Here is a 17,895-nt window from a genome sequence, read left to right as displayed (position 1 = left end):
CCAAATTCTGGCTCCACTGCTCACTGATTGGGAATGTGAGCAAGTGAGTAAATCATGTCTCAGTTTACCTATTTTAAATTAAGACTAATAATAATACACATCTCAAAGTTACGCAGGTTAAATGAATTGATGTTTATAACCAGTACCTGGTATGCATGGTAAATTTTTATTAAACAGCTAGATTAATCAGTTTACACTCTTCACTTCATTTTCCATCATTGACTTAGGTTTTGGTTTTGGAATTAAAGTTTGAGTTTATGAGAATACATGCTAACCAAACATGGGGCTGGGCCCAGATCCACTTCTGCCTTAAGACCTCTGGCTGTGCACCTTTCTATTTATGCAATGTTCTAAAGCATCTCTTTCCAACAATTCTGTTAAAATGCAATTTGACTTAACGCTTCTTGACTGAGAGTTCCTTCAAAGCAGACAACTTCCAATAGGGCATGATTTAGACGGGTGCTCAGTAGTTTTGGAATTACTGTGTGATGCACTCAGTGAATGGTTGCCTTGTGATTATTTTACTCTTGGAGAAGGAGTTACAGACTTCTGCCTCATCTCTCAGATTCTTCTTTACCTGCGTGCAGTCTATCAGTGTCATATATACATCCATAGTTCTGGTTACCCCATCCTCCCCACCCAGCTGTTTTCTTTAGCCCAGTCTCTGAGCATCAACACTCCTCAGCCTCAGGAAAACCTTTTACTCTCCCCCAATATCTGTTCTCTCTTCCTTTGTTTATCTTTTCCACATGGCTTGCAAGCTTTGACATTTACATTAGCAATCTTGCTTTTGTCCCTCTCTGCTGCTGCTGCTGCTGCTAAGTTGCTTCAGTCACGTCCGACTCTGTGTGACCCCAGAGATGGCAGCCCACCAGGATCCCCCGTCCCTGGGATTCTCCAGGCAAGAACGCTGGAGTGGGTTACCATTTCCTTCTCCAATGCATGAAAGTGAAAAGTGAAAGTGAAGTCACTCAGTTGTGTCCGACTCCTAGCGACCCCATGGACTGAAGCCTACCAGGCCCCTCCATCCATGGGATTTTCCAGGCAAGAGTACTGGAGTGGGGTGCCATTGCCTGCCCCTCTTTCAGTTCTCAGTTCAGTTCAGTTACTCAGTCTTGTCGAACTCTTTACGACCCCATGAATCGCAGCACGCCAGGCCTCCCTGTCCATGAAAGAAATCAGCCCTGGGATTTCTTTGGAGGGAATGATGCTGAAGCTGAAACTCTAATACTTTGGCCACCTCATGCGAAGAGTTGACTCATTGGAAAAGACTCTGATGCTGGGAGGGATTGGGGGCAGGAGGAGAAGGGGACGACAGAGGATGAGCTGGCTGGATGGCATCACTGACTTGATGGACGCGAGTCTGAGTGAACTCCGGGAGTTGGTCAAATCCTTTTGATAAACTAAAAGAATTCTGAAACTTAAAGTGATAAACTCAATTGCTCACATTCCCAATCAGTGAGCAGTGAAGCTAAAAGAATTCGTTGCAAACAAACCATTATTATTTTCCTTGGCAACCTTTTGTTTTTCCCATTTACTCTCATAAACACCTCAAGCCCCTTCATTGTTCACTAGAGACACTTCTTTCCCAGTGGGTTAGCACATCTCAGAGATAGTATTTTTTTTATTTTGCTCTTGCTTTGGTTTACATTCAAAGTTCTGCTGATCAGAGCTGTGATTTTTTTTTTTTTCATCTCTGTCTGCATCTTATGTAAAGGTGAGGAAGCAAAATAGATCAGGCATTTACTACCCTATTGTTTCATACCAGTCTCCATCTTTGAATTATTTCTGATCTGCTTAACTGGAGAAGTGCTATATAAGAAATATTTCAACCGTAGTACAAGGCAATCTGTAAGATAAAACCATCTGATCTTAAACCATTGGTTCACAAACTCTGAATTGCTCTAAAACTTGCTTATGCGGGATCACACTGTACAAGTGTAGCTATGCATTTGGGTGTTCTTTTGTTGGGTCATTTTGGAGTATTGCTATCCATGCTCCTAATATATTATAATCTCCATATGAATCAGGATCCTGTCTTCTTCATCTGTGTATTTCCACGGTTCCCAGAATGGGTCTGCCTAGAGAGGACACTTGACAAGCGCCACCACTGGACAGATGGGCACTGCCTCCTGCAGTGACCCACTTCTGGGCCTTCTCTGGGTGCAGGAGCACATCAGGAAGAACTGGAAGTTTCCTAGTTGGCATTCCCTGTGGCTCCTCAGGCACTCCTTGTGCCTCTGGGTTGCTTCACTAATGAAACTGACTTCCAGGGGCTAATTCTGAAGTCACAGATCCTGATTTTTCTTCTTATTCTAAGAGCCATTTTTCTTCTGTGTCTTCAGGAGCTCCACCCCTCCGGGGAGTAATAGCAGTAGATTGGTTATGCTAAACACCCCACCTCGGGGTTTGATTTTGAATTTTTCACAGCAACTCAGTTATTTGTATAGTTGAGATAGACCCATCTTGAAGCTTCACAGAGCCACTTAATTTTTTTTTTTAATTCATAACTCTAGATAATTTGCCTAAATCTCTAGTCCTCTCTTGGATTCCCAGGGAATACTCTGTCAAACAGAAAATTTCAATGCATGCCCTTTGTCACTGTCTTTTCTTGCCTTTCTTCACCCCCAATGCTAATAATGTAGAGCTAAGTAGCGCATATTGGAAGAGTGTTGATATTTTGTTTACATATAAACTGTTTAACCACAAAGCTGATGTGAGCAAGGCAGGTACACATATAAAGACAGGAAAAATTCTAGGGATGTTCAGAGAATGTGACTCAGGCCTTCTTTTCTCATCCATGCAGTCTCTAGGCCTGTGGCAAAGACATTATGTTTGGGACCTGCCCCTTCGGCCTCTCAGCTCTGCAGTACCCCTTGCTCTACAGACTGTATAATGTCTTCGTGGTCGGCCTGGGGCCTGTGCGTCCATGAAAACTGCCGTGATCCTCAGGGGAGAAAAGGTGAGTGCCTTGTTTACGTGCGCTTCATTTCCTTCCAGTGCGCACAGGTTTATTCTGGTTGCTGAAAAGCTCCTCAAGTTTGCTTAGGGCAATATTTGTCTATAACATGTGGAGAACTAGCTCTGACAGCATTCAGTTATTGAGGAGACATTGTGGATACTTCTTTGGAGCACAGTATCCCACTTTAGTTGACCTTTTAATTAGGCTTATAACTGATAAAGTGATTATTATGCAAAAATGATGTAACTTAACTCTGAGAGACATTTGGTGCTGACCAAAACACCTAAGGGGCATTCAGTTCACAGCAAAATGTCCTTGATAGTTTCTCCTGTCCAAATCATCCATCAGCATACTTGGACCATGTTGCCTAGGTTTGGTTGGGAGTAAATTTCAAGGACCTTTTGCCTTGCACCAAATGTCTTATGGATATTTTGGAAGCAAAGCAGATATTTGCTAACCATAATATAATGTTTTTAACATATAATGTTTATACTGCAGAAATTAGACATGGTTTCTGCAATCACATCAAGAAGCAACTGTTTTGTATATATTTTTTATTTTCAGATTTCCAAAGGCTGAATCACATGCTCAACTTGATGTTATGGTTCAAATTTTCATGAAGGGCACTCATTATTGTTTCCTTTTTTGATGTTGTTCTCAAGCTTAAACGAAACTTTCAAACTTTGTGTCCTTGTTTAAATGTGTAGGTGTCGGCAATCTTGTTTTCTTTTGTTTGCTGTTGTATACACATCTGCATCTTCAAACATTCATCTTTGGTGACATCTTTTATTGACCTTTCAGTTTGTATTGATATCATGCTTTCGTCAATGGCAGTGCTAGAAAGAAATAGTACCTTTAGTAAGAGAAATGAGATCCAAGGGCATTCTGCAAGTTTGGTTGTGCTTAGCACTAGTGTGTTGAGCGCTAATTCCTCCAGTTTCCATATGCAAAGAAAAACTAATGTGGCCAGGTGCATGATGCTACAAAACTGGTGCCATCAGCTTAATTCTATGTCCGTTTGAAAATCCGCATTTCAGCACTCCCCAGAGGGCTCACAGGCATACATGGGCATATCTAGGAAAATGCGGAGATATTGATTAAAGGGTACAAACTTCCAGTTATAAGATAAGTACTATTTGAGGAACTAATGTTCAGTATGGTTTACTGTAGTTAACAGCATTATATTATGTACTTACGTTCCTAAGTGAGTAAATCTTAAAAATACCCACCACACATACACACGTAAGGAAACTTTTATTTTAGGTAATAAATTATATAGAAAGAAGTATCTTCCTTAATAATTTCAGGAAGAGTCCTGGAGTTGAATCTCATTGGCTGCTTTGTGTCACGTGCTCCTCTCTGACCCAGATACTCTGATGTAGGACTGACCCAGCCAGGTCCTGAGCATGTGGCCACCACTGCAGGGATAACTCCATCCAAGCTTCACAGACAGAGTAAGGGAGGAACAACTCCCTTAAGGAAATCTGAGGTCCTGATACTGCAAGAAGGTAGAGCCAATGGAGGGGTCAAACTTAACAGATGTTTATTAACTGCTTTCTGCCCTTTGTTTTGGCCCATAGAGTCTGTCTAACAATTCAGAAAATACTTCTTTTTCCAATTGTATGTTGCTATTTTGGTCACTTGAGCCAAATTTTCATAAAACCCTTTGTGAAAAACCATACTTTCAACCTTTATTTCAGTTTTCCTCTTCCGCATAACTCAGAACAGGTCCATGGAACTCATCTGAGGAACTCAAAATATTCTGGCTCTTTCTTTCATTCACCCCATTTGCTCAAGATGTTTTTATGCCAGACATCTTCAGCATTGGCTTCTATCCCTCTCTTGTATAAGTCAACTCTGACAAAGGCACTGTGGTTCACTGTTTGTCGGATATCACCTGTTGTGGTTAAATTGTGTTCTCCAGAAAGATATGTTCAGTACCAACCCCCGGGACATGTGAACATGCCCTTATTTAGAAACAGGGTTATTGGAGAAGTAATCAGGTTGAAATGAGGTCATATTAGATTAGGGTAGGCCCTATTCTAATGACTGATATCCTTATGCAAAGAGGAAAATCTGGACACACAGCTACACTCAGAGCAGAGTGCCTTGTAAAGAGAAAAAGACACTGAAGATGCAAAGAGAAGGTCACATGAAGACAGAGACAGGCATTAGAGTCAGGCCTTACCAGCCAAGGATTGCTGGTAATTACTAGAAGCTAAGAGAGAGGTGTGTAAACAGTCTTTCCTTGGAGCATGGCTTCAGTCCTTCCCTTCAGAGGGAGCATGGTTCTACTGACACCTGGATTTGGGGCTTCTAGTCTCCAGAACTTTCAGGCAAATTGATATTGCTTTATGTTATTCAGTTTATGGTATTTTATTTCGGTCATCCTAGGCAACTTTCATACTTCCCAACTTTGTGTCAGCATTTAGGCTCAGCAAGGATCCAATACTTCCTAAAATGCCAAGACCAAAGTGTACAGAAGTAAAGAAATTAAAAGGTCAGTTTTCATTCCAATCCCAAAGAAAGGCAATGCCAAAGAATGCTCAAACTACTGCATAATTGCATTCATCTCACATGCTAGTAAAGTAATGCTCAAAATTCTCCAAGCCAGGCTTCAGCAGTACGTGAACTGTGAATTTAAAGATGTTCAAGCTGGTTTTCAAAAAGGCAGAGGAACTAGAGATCAAATTGCCAGCATCTGCTGGATCATCGAAAAAGCCAGAGAGTTCCAGAAAAACATGTAGTTCTGCTTTATTGACTATGCCAAAGCCTTTGACTGTGTGGATCACAATAAACTGGGGAAAATTCTGAAAGAGATGGGAATACAAGACCACCTGACCTGCCTCTTGAGAAATCTATATGCAGGTCAGGAAGCAACAGTAAGAACTGGACATGGAACAACAGACTGATTCCAAATAGGAAAAGGAGTACGTCAAGGCTGTATATTGTCACCCTGCTTATTTAACTTATATGCAGAGTACAGTATGAGAAACGCTGGGCTGGAAGAAGCACAAGCTGGAATCAAAATTGCCGGGAGAAATATCAATAATCTCAAGATACACAGATGACACCACCCTTATGGCAGAAAGTGAAGAGGAACTAAAAAGCCTCTCGATGAAAGTGAAAGAGGAGAATGAAAGAGTGAAGAGGTTGGCTTAAAGCTCAACATTCAGAAAACGAAGATCATGGCATCTGGTCCCATCACTTCATGGGAAATAGATGGGGAAACAGTGGAAACAGTATCAGACTTTATTTTGGGGGGGTTTCAAAATCACTGCAGATGGTGGCTGCAGCCATGAAATTAAAAGACGTGTACTTCTTGGAAGAAAAGTTATGAACATCCTAGCTATCATATTGAAAAGCAGAGACATTACTTTGCCAACAAAGGTCCATCTAGTCAAGGCTATAGTTTCTTCAGTGGTCATGTATGGATGTGAGAGTTGGACTGTGAAGAAGGCTGAGCACCAAAGAATTGATGCTTTTGAACTGTGGTATTGGAGAAGACTCTTGAGAGTCCCTTGGACTGCAATGAGATCCAACCAGTCCATTCTGAAGGAGATCAGCCCTGGGATTTCTTTGGAAGGAATGATGCTAAAGCTGAAACTCTAGTACTTTGGCCACCTCATGCAAAGAGTTGACTCATTGGAAAAGACTCTGATGCTGGGAGGGATTAGGGCAAGAGGAGAAGGGGACAACCGAGGATGAGATGGCTGGATGGCATCACTGATTCTATGGACATGAGTCTGAGTGAACTCCGGGAGTTGGTGATGGACAGGGATGTCTGGCATGCTGCAATTCATGGGGTTGCAAAGAGCTTGACACGACTGAGCGGCTGAGCTGAACTGATAATGACTTAATAATGGCCAAGCCAGGGCTAATATGCTTAGTCCAGTGTTCCTTCTAACACTGGTTTCCTTAGTGATTTTTCTCATAAGTCTAAAGAAGTTTGGATGAAGACAGAAATCTAAGACTGAGCTTAGCAGAGAAGCCCTCTGCCCATGGGAACCCCTGGCTATGGGTATGAATCACTGTGCTGATGAAGGAGATATGGTGTGATTCATGGGATTCAGTTTAGCTTCAGTGTGTCATCTTTAGAGAAAGGAAAAGTAGATTGCAGTTGTATGATAAGGGAGGGTGTTCCAAGAACAGCTTGAGAGCTACCAGGTGACTGGGATGTGTATTTTTGCCTTCGTCAATATATTTTTCAAAGAAAAGCTCAGCCTTTGGGACTGAAGGTAAGCACAGAGACATAAAAACTTCTTACCTGAAGGTAGTAGTGTCATCAGCCACCTGCAGTGTGTGGAGGCATGTTGGAGTTGATGAGAATTACTGAGCCTAAGTGACCTGCTCTAGGAACTAAGCAATCATAGCCAGTAGAGACTATAAGCCTGGTGATTGTTATTCGAGTCTCAGAGTGTGCTCTTTCATAAATGTTTCACCAGAGCAGAGATAATTTTGATTTTTAAGATCTTGCTAAAACCTTCCAGGACCACCTGCCTATTATCCCTCTTGGGAAGAATAACAAATAGATTTTTCCCTCCAGGGAAAAGATTCTCTGCCTAAAAGGAATCCAAGCGTGTTATGATAAGGCTAAGTTATCTTGTTATTTCTACCAAGTCATCGTGAGCATGAGTTCTGGGATCCTCTCAATCTCAGCGTCTCCCGTGGTGCTGCCATGGTTTCTGCCAGAGTCTTTGATAGGCACATACTAAATGTTGTTGAGAATTCCGCAGAGGCTAGAATACAGAGCTAATGCATTAAACATGACACAACTCTAGGACGTAAACTGAACTGCTTAGTTTCATATTTGAATTGCCTACCCCAAAGAAATGCAGTGAACCTCCTCACAGCAATCTGGGATAATCATACTTTCCTAGATATTTTATACCCTTTTTTGTGTGTGAATGGTGGAGGACTTGAGGAGAAAAATCCACCACACCCACCAGTGCAAGACATAAATGTGTGATGCTAGAGGTTATGACTTTTTCTTCTCGCTTGTCTTTTTTCCAATCACGTGTTATTGCTTTGGTTTGCTTCCTTTGTTCACATTAAAAAAAAAAAGTAGTAAAGTATGGGGAAGCAGGAAATGATTTATTATCTAATAGAAGAAATTAGTTGTTATAGAAATTATCTTCATGTGGCTGTTATTCTTAGGCAGACATCCTTCAATCAGGAATCATCTGAGGTTTGTGGCTGTCAGCTGTTCAAAGTACATTAGAAAATCTGCCATTGTACACAGCCCTCACGCCTTCCATCAGCTCTGTGACAGGCAGACAAGGGGAACAGTGCTTGGCAGGCCAGTGCTTGTCAAGTGAAGCTAGAATGACTTTCGGAGGAATTTAAATTGGATCAGGTTTTATCATTCATTGCTTTATCTTTGATATTCTCCCAGAGAGTTATAATTAGAGGTATATGAAAGAGAAATAGCCTGAGAAAATTCCTGATGGGTAAACTGCATAGGTATAATGCATTTTAAAAAATTATTTTTGAAACATAGACATATATGATATCCTTGTCCTTTCACAGACACATTCTAGAAAGGCAACCTTGTGTACAGAAGTTTTTATAAAGAGGAATTTGATAGAGGCTTCTTGATATGGTCTTACAATAGGGAATGCTTATGAGGTAGGACTTCAGAGAATCCTAAAGTATCCCTTACCCCCCCACACCCCTAGTATAACACCTTGCTGTTTTTCAGTCGCTAAGTCATGTCTGACTTTTTGTGACCCTGTGGACTGCAAGACACCAGGCTCCTCCCAAAGTTTGCCCAAATTCATGTTCATTGAATCGGTGATGCCATCCAACCATTTCATCCTCTGCTGCCCACTTCTCCTTTTGCCTTTTCAGTCTTTCCTAGCATCAGGGTCTTTTCCAATGAGTTAGGTCTTCGCATCAGGTGGCCAAAGCATTGGAACTTCAGGATCAGTCTTTCCAAGGAATATTCAGGGTTAGTTTTCTTTAGGATTGACTGGCACCTAATGGTCTAAAAATCCTCATAGGAAAAGACACTATGAAACAGAACCTATGACTATCTTTATGAATGCAGTCTTTTATGCACTCAGACAAATCAATTTAGATAATATGCTAAAGTAGGGAAATGCTGACATGTTTTAGATCTTATGTAACAATGATGGAAAAAATTTTCATTTCCATCTATGCCTCCTAGAAAGTTCCACCATTATGAGAAGTCTGTGAAATAAGTTTGCTTTGTTACAGATTATATGTAAGATATATTTTTATTCTTTTTCCTTTTTTCCATGTTTGTGTGTGTTGGAGCTTGTAAGGGGCTATGTTCTCATTCTGAACATTGAGGGTTCTCGTGCTCATGATCTTTGGCTTCTTATTTTCTGTATTCATAACAGAGTGTCAACTTATAACAATACTATAAAATGCAAGACTTGCAGAAATGGTAGCTGATAAGAGCTGGAATCAAAGATTCAGTCTGCTCAGGTTCTTTGACTCAGAGTTGTTCCCCAGTGTCCAGGGCTGCAGAGTTCAGGAACAAATGGAATGCTTAGAGAATAAACTTCCTTATTTCGTCTTTGGTCAACTTGCTGGGTATTGCTTCAAGCCTGTCCTGGTGGAGTTAGTAGGGTGACAAGTATTGGCCACGGTGGTTTCGTCGAAGTTCACATGGACAATTTTGGGCTACAAGCATGTGAAGATATAGGTCCTTACACCTGAATTGATCCTCCAGAGCCTCCTTTAATTTTTCTATGGCTTCAATTAAAAAAAAAACATTGACCTATCTTCTACCATTTGTGCTTCTTTCGCTTTCTTGCTCCATGTCACAAATCACTCTTTTCTAATTTTCCTCAGGAGAATATGCACTAACATAGTAGATTACATACTAAATCCTTGGGTCCAAAGGGGGAAAAAAAATCCTCAAATATTAGTTTCACTAAAGGTGAACTTAAGCTCTGGTCAGAAAGTAATGATTAGAACTCTTTCTTGCTACCCAGCACCTAAAATTCAGCTATCTAATCTGTACAGCTTTATTTTAAGGAAACGATACATGGTAACTTTCATATTCACTGTTTGAAGTGGGGCTAGATCACGTCATAAAGTGCTGAATTGAAACCGTTCTTGTAAAGAGGTCACAGATCAAGAAGACCTCAGCTGGATTTCACACATATCCATTTTCTATTGAAGCATAGTTGCTTTACGGTACTGTGCTACTTTCAGGTGTATAGCACAGCTTTACACATATACATCTATATACAGGTAAGCATATGTCTCTTTATGCAGTTATGTATGTATGTATATATGTGTGCATGTATACAGTCTTCAGATTCTCTTCCTTTATAGGTATACAGTAGTTGCAAAATATTGAGTATAGTTCCCTGAGCTATACAGTAAGTCCTTGTTGACTATGTTTTATATATTGTAGTATGTATATGTTAATCCTAGCCTAATTTATTCTTAATACATATCCACTTAATCAGCAATGTGCCACAGGAGAAGTAATAAGGTATCATCTAGTCTTAATTTTCACATGTGTAAATGAGAATAATGACATAGTTTAGGGGACTCGTTAATTTTGAGTAATAGAATGAAAGTGGCTTGGTGTAGGGGTAGCAGCCCACTCCAGTACTCTTGCCTGGAAAATCCCATGGATAGAGGAGCCTGGTAGGCTGCAGTCCATGGGGTCACTAAGAGTCAGACACGACTGAGTGACTTCCCTTTCACTTTTCATTTTCACGCATTGGAGAAGGAAATGGCAACCCACTCCAGTGTTCTTGCCTGGAGAATCCCAGGGACGGGGAGCCTGGTGGGCTGCCGTCTATGGGGACACGACGGAAGTGACTTAGCAAGCAAGCAAGCAAGATGCTTAGTTAACATATGTGCTCTTTGCCTTCTTGGACTATATGCTCTGTGAAAAGCGGGTGTATGTTTTCTGTTCCTCCTGTGACTTCCCACACTATATTACTCTGATCTGCTTATGGCAATTAATGTATATTGAGTGATATTCTGTGATTAGTATGAAATTCAGTAAATGAAGGTAAGTGGTTGGCTGGCCCCAGCCACCATGGACTTGGCAGTTGTGTCTCTTTCAGAACAGAAGCTCCCAGGGGAAGCCTGACATCTGTTGCAGCCATGAACACCAATGTGTGATTAAAGCTAAGTGCTAACAAGAGAATCCAAGGTTTTTGTTTTATGCTGAGCTTGTGCTTTGATGTGATCCTGGTTAGAGTCAGGACAAGGGCAACACAAATGAAAAACTGCAAGAATTTATTGACTGAGATATAATCTATAGATTTATGGTGAGATGGATGCAACTTGATTTATAGAGGAAAACTGCACCTGCCCCTCAATGGTGTTGAGCTCTAGGTAATAGGACAGCCAGCCTCCCTCTGTAAAGATGGCTAAGTTTCTGAGCCGATTGTCAAACATCATAAATCATGGAGACCCAGGCCGCATCCTGCTGAAACATATAAACTTAAAACAAGCACAGGCATAAGACAATAAATAAGCAGCATGTGGGTCTTCCATGAAAGAACAGAGGTCATTTAAATTGTGCGGCATGGAGGGCTCAGAGGTCATTGTAGGTTGATGTCCATCAAGTAGAGTTCAGTCCTGTATGTTTCCTGCCACTCTTCTCAAGGTGGCCTGGGAAGGGAGCTGAACTCTTCTGCAGGTTTTATTTTGACTAATTAATGACATAGGCTTGGAGGTATGAAGTGTGGTAGAAGCCACCTACTACTTTAATTATCTCTGATCTTAACACTGTCCATGCCTGGAGGATATGGTCTCTGATTGACTGATGCCTCCCCACAGGTGGCCATTCCACAAAGAAAGTGTCTAAGAGTTTTTTTTTTTTTTTTAAAGGAGACTGATGGGTTAGCCCTAGACAAAGAAAACAAATAAAGCCCTTAGGACTGCGTCTCTAAAACACTTACCCAACCCTACAGTATTCTAAGGGAGCTCGGCTCCCTCTTGTGGCCTAAAAACATGTGTCCATTTGTTCCACCCTCCTTGACTACTTTACAGGAGCCAGTCTTTTGCTAACTACATCTTGAGCTTTCTATCCTTTCTTGTGGGAAAATAGACACAGCCCTGGCAAACCGATAGATATACACCTGGCTTAGTTAATGCTCATGCACCCGGACTTGTCTTTCTCCCCTTCTCTTGTGGGCTATCACAGTCTTCGGCTCTAAGATCAGTGTTCTCAGGCGTTCTATCTTCCTAGCTAAGTCTATCTGCTTACCTATCTATCTTTTTATATTTTTACCTATCCCAAGGAATAATTGAATAATCACGTCTCAAGATGCTATTATGTAATAAGATTTGGTTTCATTTTTTTTTTGGAAGAGGAATTAAATCTGTTGATTGAATTTGGAGAATGAAAAGATGGACAGTAAAATATGAGATCGATGGGAGGTAAGCCTAGCTCTTTTTTAAAAGAAAGATATATTTATGTAATTTTTGGCTTGTGCTAGTGTTAGTTGCAGCACGTGGGATATTTGCTCTTTGTTGTGGCACACTGGATATTTAGGGGCAGCATGTGGGATCTTTCAGTTGACGTGTGTGTGCGCGAGTTCAATCACTAAATCGGGTTAGACTCATTGCAACCTCATGGACTGTAGCCCACCAAGCTCCTCTATCCACAGGACTTTTCAGGCAATAATACTGGAGTGGCCACTTCCTTCTCCAGGGGATCTTTCCGACCCAGGGATTGAACCTATGTCTCTTGTTTCTCCTATATTGGTAGGGGGATTCTTTACTCCTGGGTCACCTGGGAAGCCCTCTTTACTTGCAGCATGTGGGATCTAGTTCCCTGACCACTGATGGAACCTGGGCCCCTTGCATTGGGATTGTGGAGCCTTAGCCACTGGACCACCAGGGAAGTCCCAGGCCTAAGTTTTAGAAGTGATATATCCTCAAGGCCAGAAATGGAAAACTCAAAACCAAAACGGTTACATCTTGTTCTCTGTCACATTTTAAAACTTATGTGGCATTTAAAAACATAAATTTGTTTCCATCATTTAAAAATAGATTTCATATAAAAACTGAACATGGCTTGGATTTCTGGCTTCTTAAAATCAGAAGATTTGACAGCAGAGGGTTCACATTTTCTTGTGGTAACTGTCAGTGGAGCCTGACTGATATCCGTACACTTTAAATTCAGTACATGTCCTCCATTTTACCACAGACTTCACCACTTCCTACAGTCTTGTGGTTGACCCATATCCCTCCATTTGTATCTGATGAGTTTGTGATTCTGTAGGCTTGTAGCATGGAAGGTCCATTCACACCCTTATTATGGCATAACTTTGGTCCCTAGTTCCATAAAATATTTTTGAAAAACTGAGTAATTGCCCAGAGACCTATGTCTAGCCAGGGTAGGGCATGCAGCCCCAGACAGTCCAGCCTTCACAGGGCAAGCTGACCTGGAAATCTCAAGAGAGTGATACAAGGAAATCTCAAGGCCTGAAACAGCCACCAGGAATGTGTCAAATTGTAGATGTATTTCACTTCCTTACAGACTAATAAGAATGTGAAAAATGGTAACAAAAAACGCAGGGTTTATCTATGTTCAGGCTATATCTCTCTTGTTTTTAGTCACCAAATCATGTCCACCTCTTTTGTGACCCCATGGACTGTAGCCTGCTTGGCTCCTTTGTCCATGGGATGTCCCAGGCAAGAATACTGGAGTGGGTTGTCACTTCCTTCTCCGGGGATCTTCCCACGCAGGTATCAGGAGTCTGTGAGTCTTCATTTATTTGTCCTGGTTTACTGATACCCTGGAACATTTGCTCCTTATTAGTGCATTTGATTCTGCCTGGCCTCTTCAACTCCTAGACTGTAAACTCTTGGAAGACAGATTTCCCTCTCTAGTTCTTTTCCCTTCTGTCTTTCGTTCTTCCCCTTATCTCCCAATTTCCCATAAAATAAAACACATGAAAAGAATATGTGGTTTTGATCTTTCAGTCAGTTCAGTTGATTATTCATATCCAACTTTTTCGACCCCATGGACTGCAGCATGCCAGGCTTCCCTGTCCATCACTAACTCTTGGAGCTTGCTCAAACTCATGTCTGTTGAGTCGGTGATGCCATCCAACCATCTCATTCTCTGTTGTCCCCTTTTATTCTTGCCTTCATCTTTCCCAGCATCAGGATCTTTTCCAGTAAGTCAGTTCTTTGCATCACATGGCCAAAGTATTGGGGCTTCAGCATCAGTCCTTCTAATGAATCAGTTAACTTAAGTTCAGTCACTTAGTCATGTCTGACTCTTTGTGACCCCATGGACTGCAGCACGCCAGTCTTCCCTGTCCATCACCAACTCTTGCAGCTTGCTCAGACTCATGTCCATTGAGTTAGTGATGCCATTCCAATGAATATTCAAGACTGATTTCCTTAAGGATTGACTTGTTTGATCTCCCTGCAGTCCAAGGGACTCTCAACAGTCTTCTCCAATGCTACCGTTCAAAACCATCAGTTATTTGGTGTTCACTTTTCTTTATGGTACAACTCTTACATCCATACATGACCACTGGAAAAACCATAGCTTTGACCAGACAGACCTTTGTTGGCAAAGTAAGGTCTCTGCTTTTTAATATGCTATCTAGTTTGGTCATAGCTTTTCCTCCAAGGAGCCAAATGTCTTTTAATTTTATGGTGGGCAGTCACCATCTGCAGTGATTTTATTTTATTTTATTTTATTTATTTTTTTTTACTTTATCCCAATCTAAACTTTCTTTTTTTTAAAATTTTATTTTATTTATTTATTTTTTCTTTTTTAAATTTTAAAATCTTTAATTCTTACATGCAGTGATTTTAGAGTCCAAGAAAATAAAATCTGTCACTGTTTCCATTGTTTCCCCATCTATTTGCAATGAGGTGATGGGACCGGATGCCATGATCTTAGGTTTTTGAATGTTGGGTTTTATGCCAGCTTTCTCACTCTCTTTCACTTTCATCAAGAGGCTCTTCAGGTCCTCTTTGCTTTCTGCCATAAGGGTGGTATCATCTTCATATCTGAGGTTATGGATATTTCCTCTGGCAATCATGATTCCAGCTTGTGCTTCATCCAGTCCAGCATTTCACATGATGTACTCTGCATATAAGGTAAATAAGCAGGTTGACAATATATAGCATTGATGTACTCTTTTCCCAGTTTGGAACCAGTCTATTGTTCCATGTCCAGTTCTAACTGTTGCTTCCTGACCTGCATACAGATTTCTCAGGAGGCAGGTAAGTTGATCTGGTATTCGCATCTCTTTAAGAATGTTCAACAGTTTGTTTTGATCCACACAGTCAAAGGCTTTGACTGTAGTCAATAAAGCGGAAGTAGAATTTTCCTGAAACTCTCTTGCTTTTTCTGTGAACCAGCAGATGCTGGCAATTTGATTTCTGGTTCCTCTGCCTTTTCTAAATCCAGCTTGAATATCTGGAAGTTCTTGGTTCACGTACTGTTGAAGCCTGGCTTGAAGAATTTTGAACATTACTTTACTAGCGTGTGAGATGAGTGCAATTGTGCGGTAGTTTGAGCATTCTTTGACACTGCCTTTCTTTGGGATTGGAATGAAAACTGCCTTTTTCCAGTCCTGTGGCCACTGCTGAGTTGTCCAAATTTAGTGGCATATTGAGTGCAACACTTTCATAGCATCATCTTTCAGGATTTTAAAAGGTCAACTAGAGTTTCATCACCTCTGCTAGCTTTGTTTGCAGTGATGCTTCTTAAGGTCCACTCGACTTTGCATTCCAGGATGTCAGACTCTTGGTGAGTGATCACACCATTGGGGTTATCTGGATCATGAAAATCTTTTTGTATAGTTCTTCTGTGTATTCTTGCCAACTCTTTTTAATATCTTCTGCTTCTGTTAGGTCCATACCATTTCTGTTGTTTATTGTGCCCATCTTTGCATGAAATGTTCCCTTCAGTTCAGTTCAGTTCAGTCGCTCAGTCGTGTCCGACTCTTTGCGACCCCATGAATCACAGCACGCCAGGCCTCCCTGTCCATCACCAACTCCCGGAGTTCACTCAGACTCACATCCATTGTGTCAGTGATGCCATCCAGCCATCTCATCCTGTCGTCCCCTTCTCCTCCTGCCCCAATCCCTCCCAGCATCAGAGTCTTTTCCAATGTCAACTCTTTGCATGAGGTGGCCAAAGCACTGAAGCTTCAGCTTTAGCATCTTCTTTCTAAAGAAACCCCAGGGCTGATCTTCAGAATGGACTGGTTGGATCTCCTTGCAGTCCAAGGGACTCTCAAGAATCTTCTCCAACACCACAGTTCAAAAGCATCAATTCTTTGGCACTCAGCTTTCTTCACAGTCCAACTCTCACATCCATACATGACCACAGGAAAAACCACAGCCTTGGCTAGATGGACCTTAGTCGGCAAAGTAATATCTCTGCTTTTGAATATGCTATCTAGGTTGGTCTCTTGGTAACTCTAATTTTCTTGAAGAGATCTCCAGTCTTTCCCATTCTATTGTTTTCCTCTATTTCTTTGCATTGATCACTGAGGAAGTCTTTCTTATCTCTCCTTACTATTCCTTGAAACTCTGCATTCAGATGGGTATATCTTTCCTTTTCTCCTTGCCTTTAGCTTCTTTTCTTTTGATCTGTAGATGTATAAATAAAAGTTTCATCAATTTCGGCTGCTGCTTCTTTTCCTTTGCTAGATCAGGATGGAATCCTCAGAACCTTTTGTTCTTTTTTATTTTAGGTTTTAGAATGAGACAGCGCCATGTCCTCATGGAATCAACGGGGCCTGCTGGCCGTTGCCCTCACTTGGTGGAATCTGTTCCTTGTGAGGATCCTGTGTGTTATCAGTGGCTGGTGTCAGAAGGGATCTGTATCCCTGACCATGGCAAGTGTGGCCCTGGACATCGCATCCTGAAGGCTGTCTGCCAGAATGAGCAAGGTATGACTCAAAGAAACATGGAGATTGAGTAATATCTGCCAAGTAACACATCACCACTCTCAGATCATCTTCCACAAGGATACAGTCTTTCCTAGTCTTGAATATTCATGTTTGAGTTGATGACAGCGACATATTTCTGCAGAGAAAGCTGCTTTGACTTAATATAGAGCTGTGTGCTCTGTGGCAGAAGAGCACTGATTATACCTAAATGCAGTACAGAGAACTCAGAGAGGTCTCTGGAGTTCTTAGTTTATTAAGACATTGTCTGGAGAGCCTCCAACTCATTAATACAAAACAAGATTTATTTGTGTTTATTGATGTTATTATGTAACATGCTTTTTATATGTTATCATTTTTAACAAATAGCACCTTGTAAATTGCAGGGCTGAAGCCCCTCCAAGTTAAAAGGAAAAAAAAAGTACAAAACTGCATCTTTTCAGTTATATAGCATTAGATTAGAATCAGTTCTAGACATAATGCTAACAATTCTAAAGAACTGTGTTAAAATATAGGTTGTCAAGATTAACAAAACTATTAACAGTGGTGTCTTTCCTTCATCACCAAACTTCTGGTACAGTGGTTTTGTACAATGAAGGGTGATTTAGCAAATACATAAGACACATGGAAATGAGAAAAGTGACATTTAAAACCTTTATCTTAGTGTTAAAAAATATTCAGTCTCCTGGAAGAGTATTAAGTATGTCTATTAATCAGTCCTGTCATGAATGGTCATAATTTATAATACTCATGGTGTGTGGAGTGAAATGTTTTGACTTATGGAGTGAAGAGATCCACAGAATAGAAGGAGATTAGAAAGTGGATTCAGGATTCAGCAGTGTATTAATATTTCCTCTTTCCTTCCTTCTTCTTGCCTCTTTTCTCTCTCATTCCCTCCTTTTCTCCACCACTTCCTTCTTTCTGTCCTTCCTTCTCCTTTCCCCCTCCTTCTCTCCCTCCACACATCCTTCCTTTTTAAATCACTGCCATAATTATACAAATAAACTTATCAACTGATGTAATTGATTACCTCATGAAGCCAGGTAATTGTTTAATTAA

The 17,895-nt window shown here is 41.0% G+C and overlaps 1 protein-coding gene across 2 annotated transcripts in view; it reads left to right on the top strand.

Annotated features, from left to right (window-relative positions):
• THSD7B (thrombospondin type 1 domain containing 7B) overlaps positions 1–17,895 on the top strand; it is a 1,048,668-nt gene that overhangs the window by 447,268 nt on the left and 583,505 nt on the right. For both annotated transcript variants that reach the window (XM_060411164.1, XM_027965001.3), the window contains 2 exons: positions 2,807–2,962; positions 16,642–16,839. In XM_060411164.1, the coding sequence (XP_060267147.1) occupies positions 2,807–2,962; positions 16,642–16,839 (354 nt within the window). The remainder of the gene's footprint in view (positions 1–2,806; positions 2,963–16,641; positions 16,840–17,895) is intronic.

The sequence above is a fragment of the Ovis aries genome, chromosome 2, assembly GCF_016772045.2.
Source record: "Ovis aries strain OAR_USU_Benz2616 breed Rambouillet chromosome 2, ARS-UI_Ramb_v3.0, whole genome shotgun sequence".
NCBI classification, from domain to species: domain Eukaryota; kingdom Metazoa; phylum Chordata; class Mammalia; order Artiodactyla; family Bovidae; genus Ovis; species Ovis aries.
The sequence above is the reverse complement of the archived record's forward strand: the minus strand, read 5'-3'. Positions and strand labels throughout refer to the sequence as shown.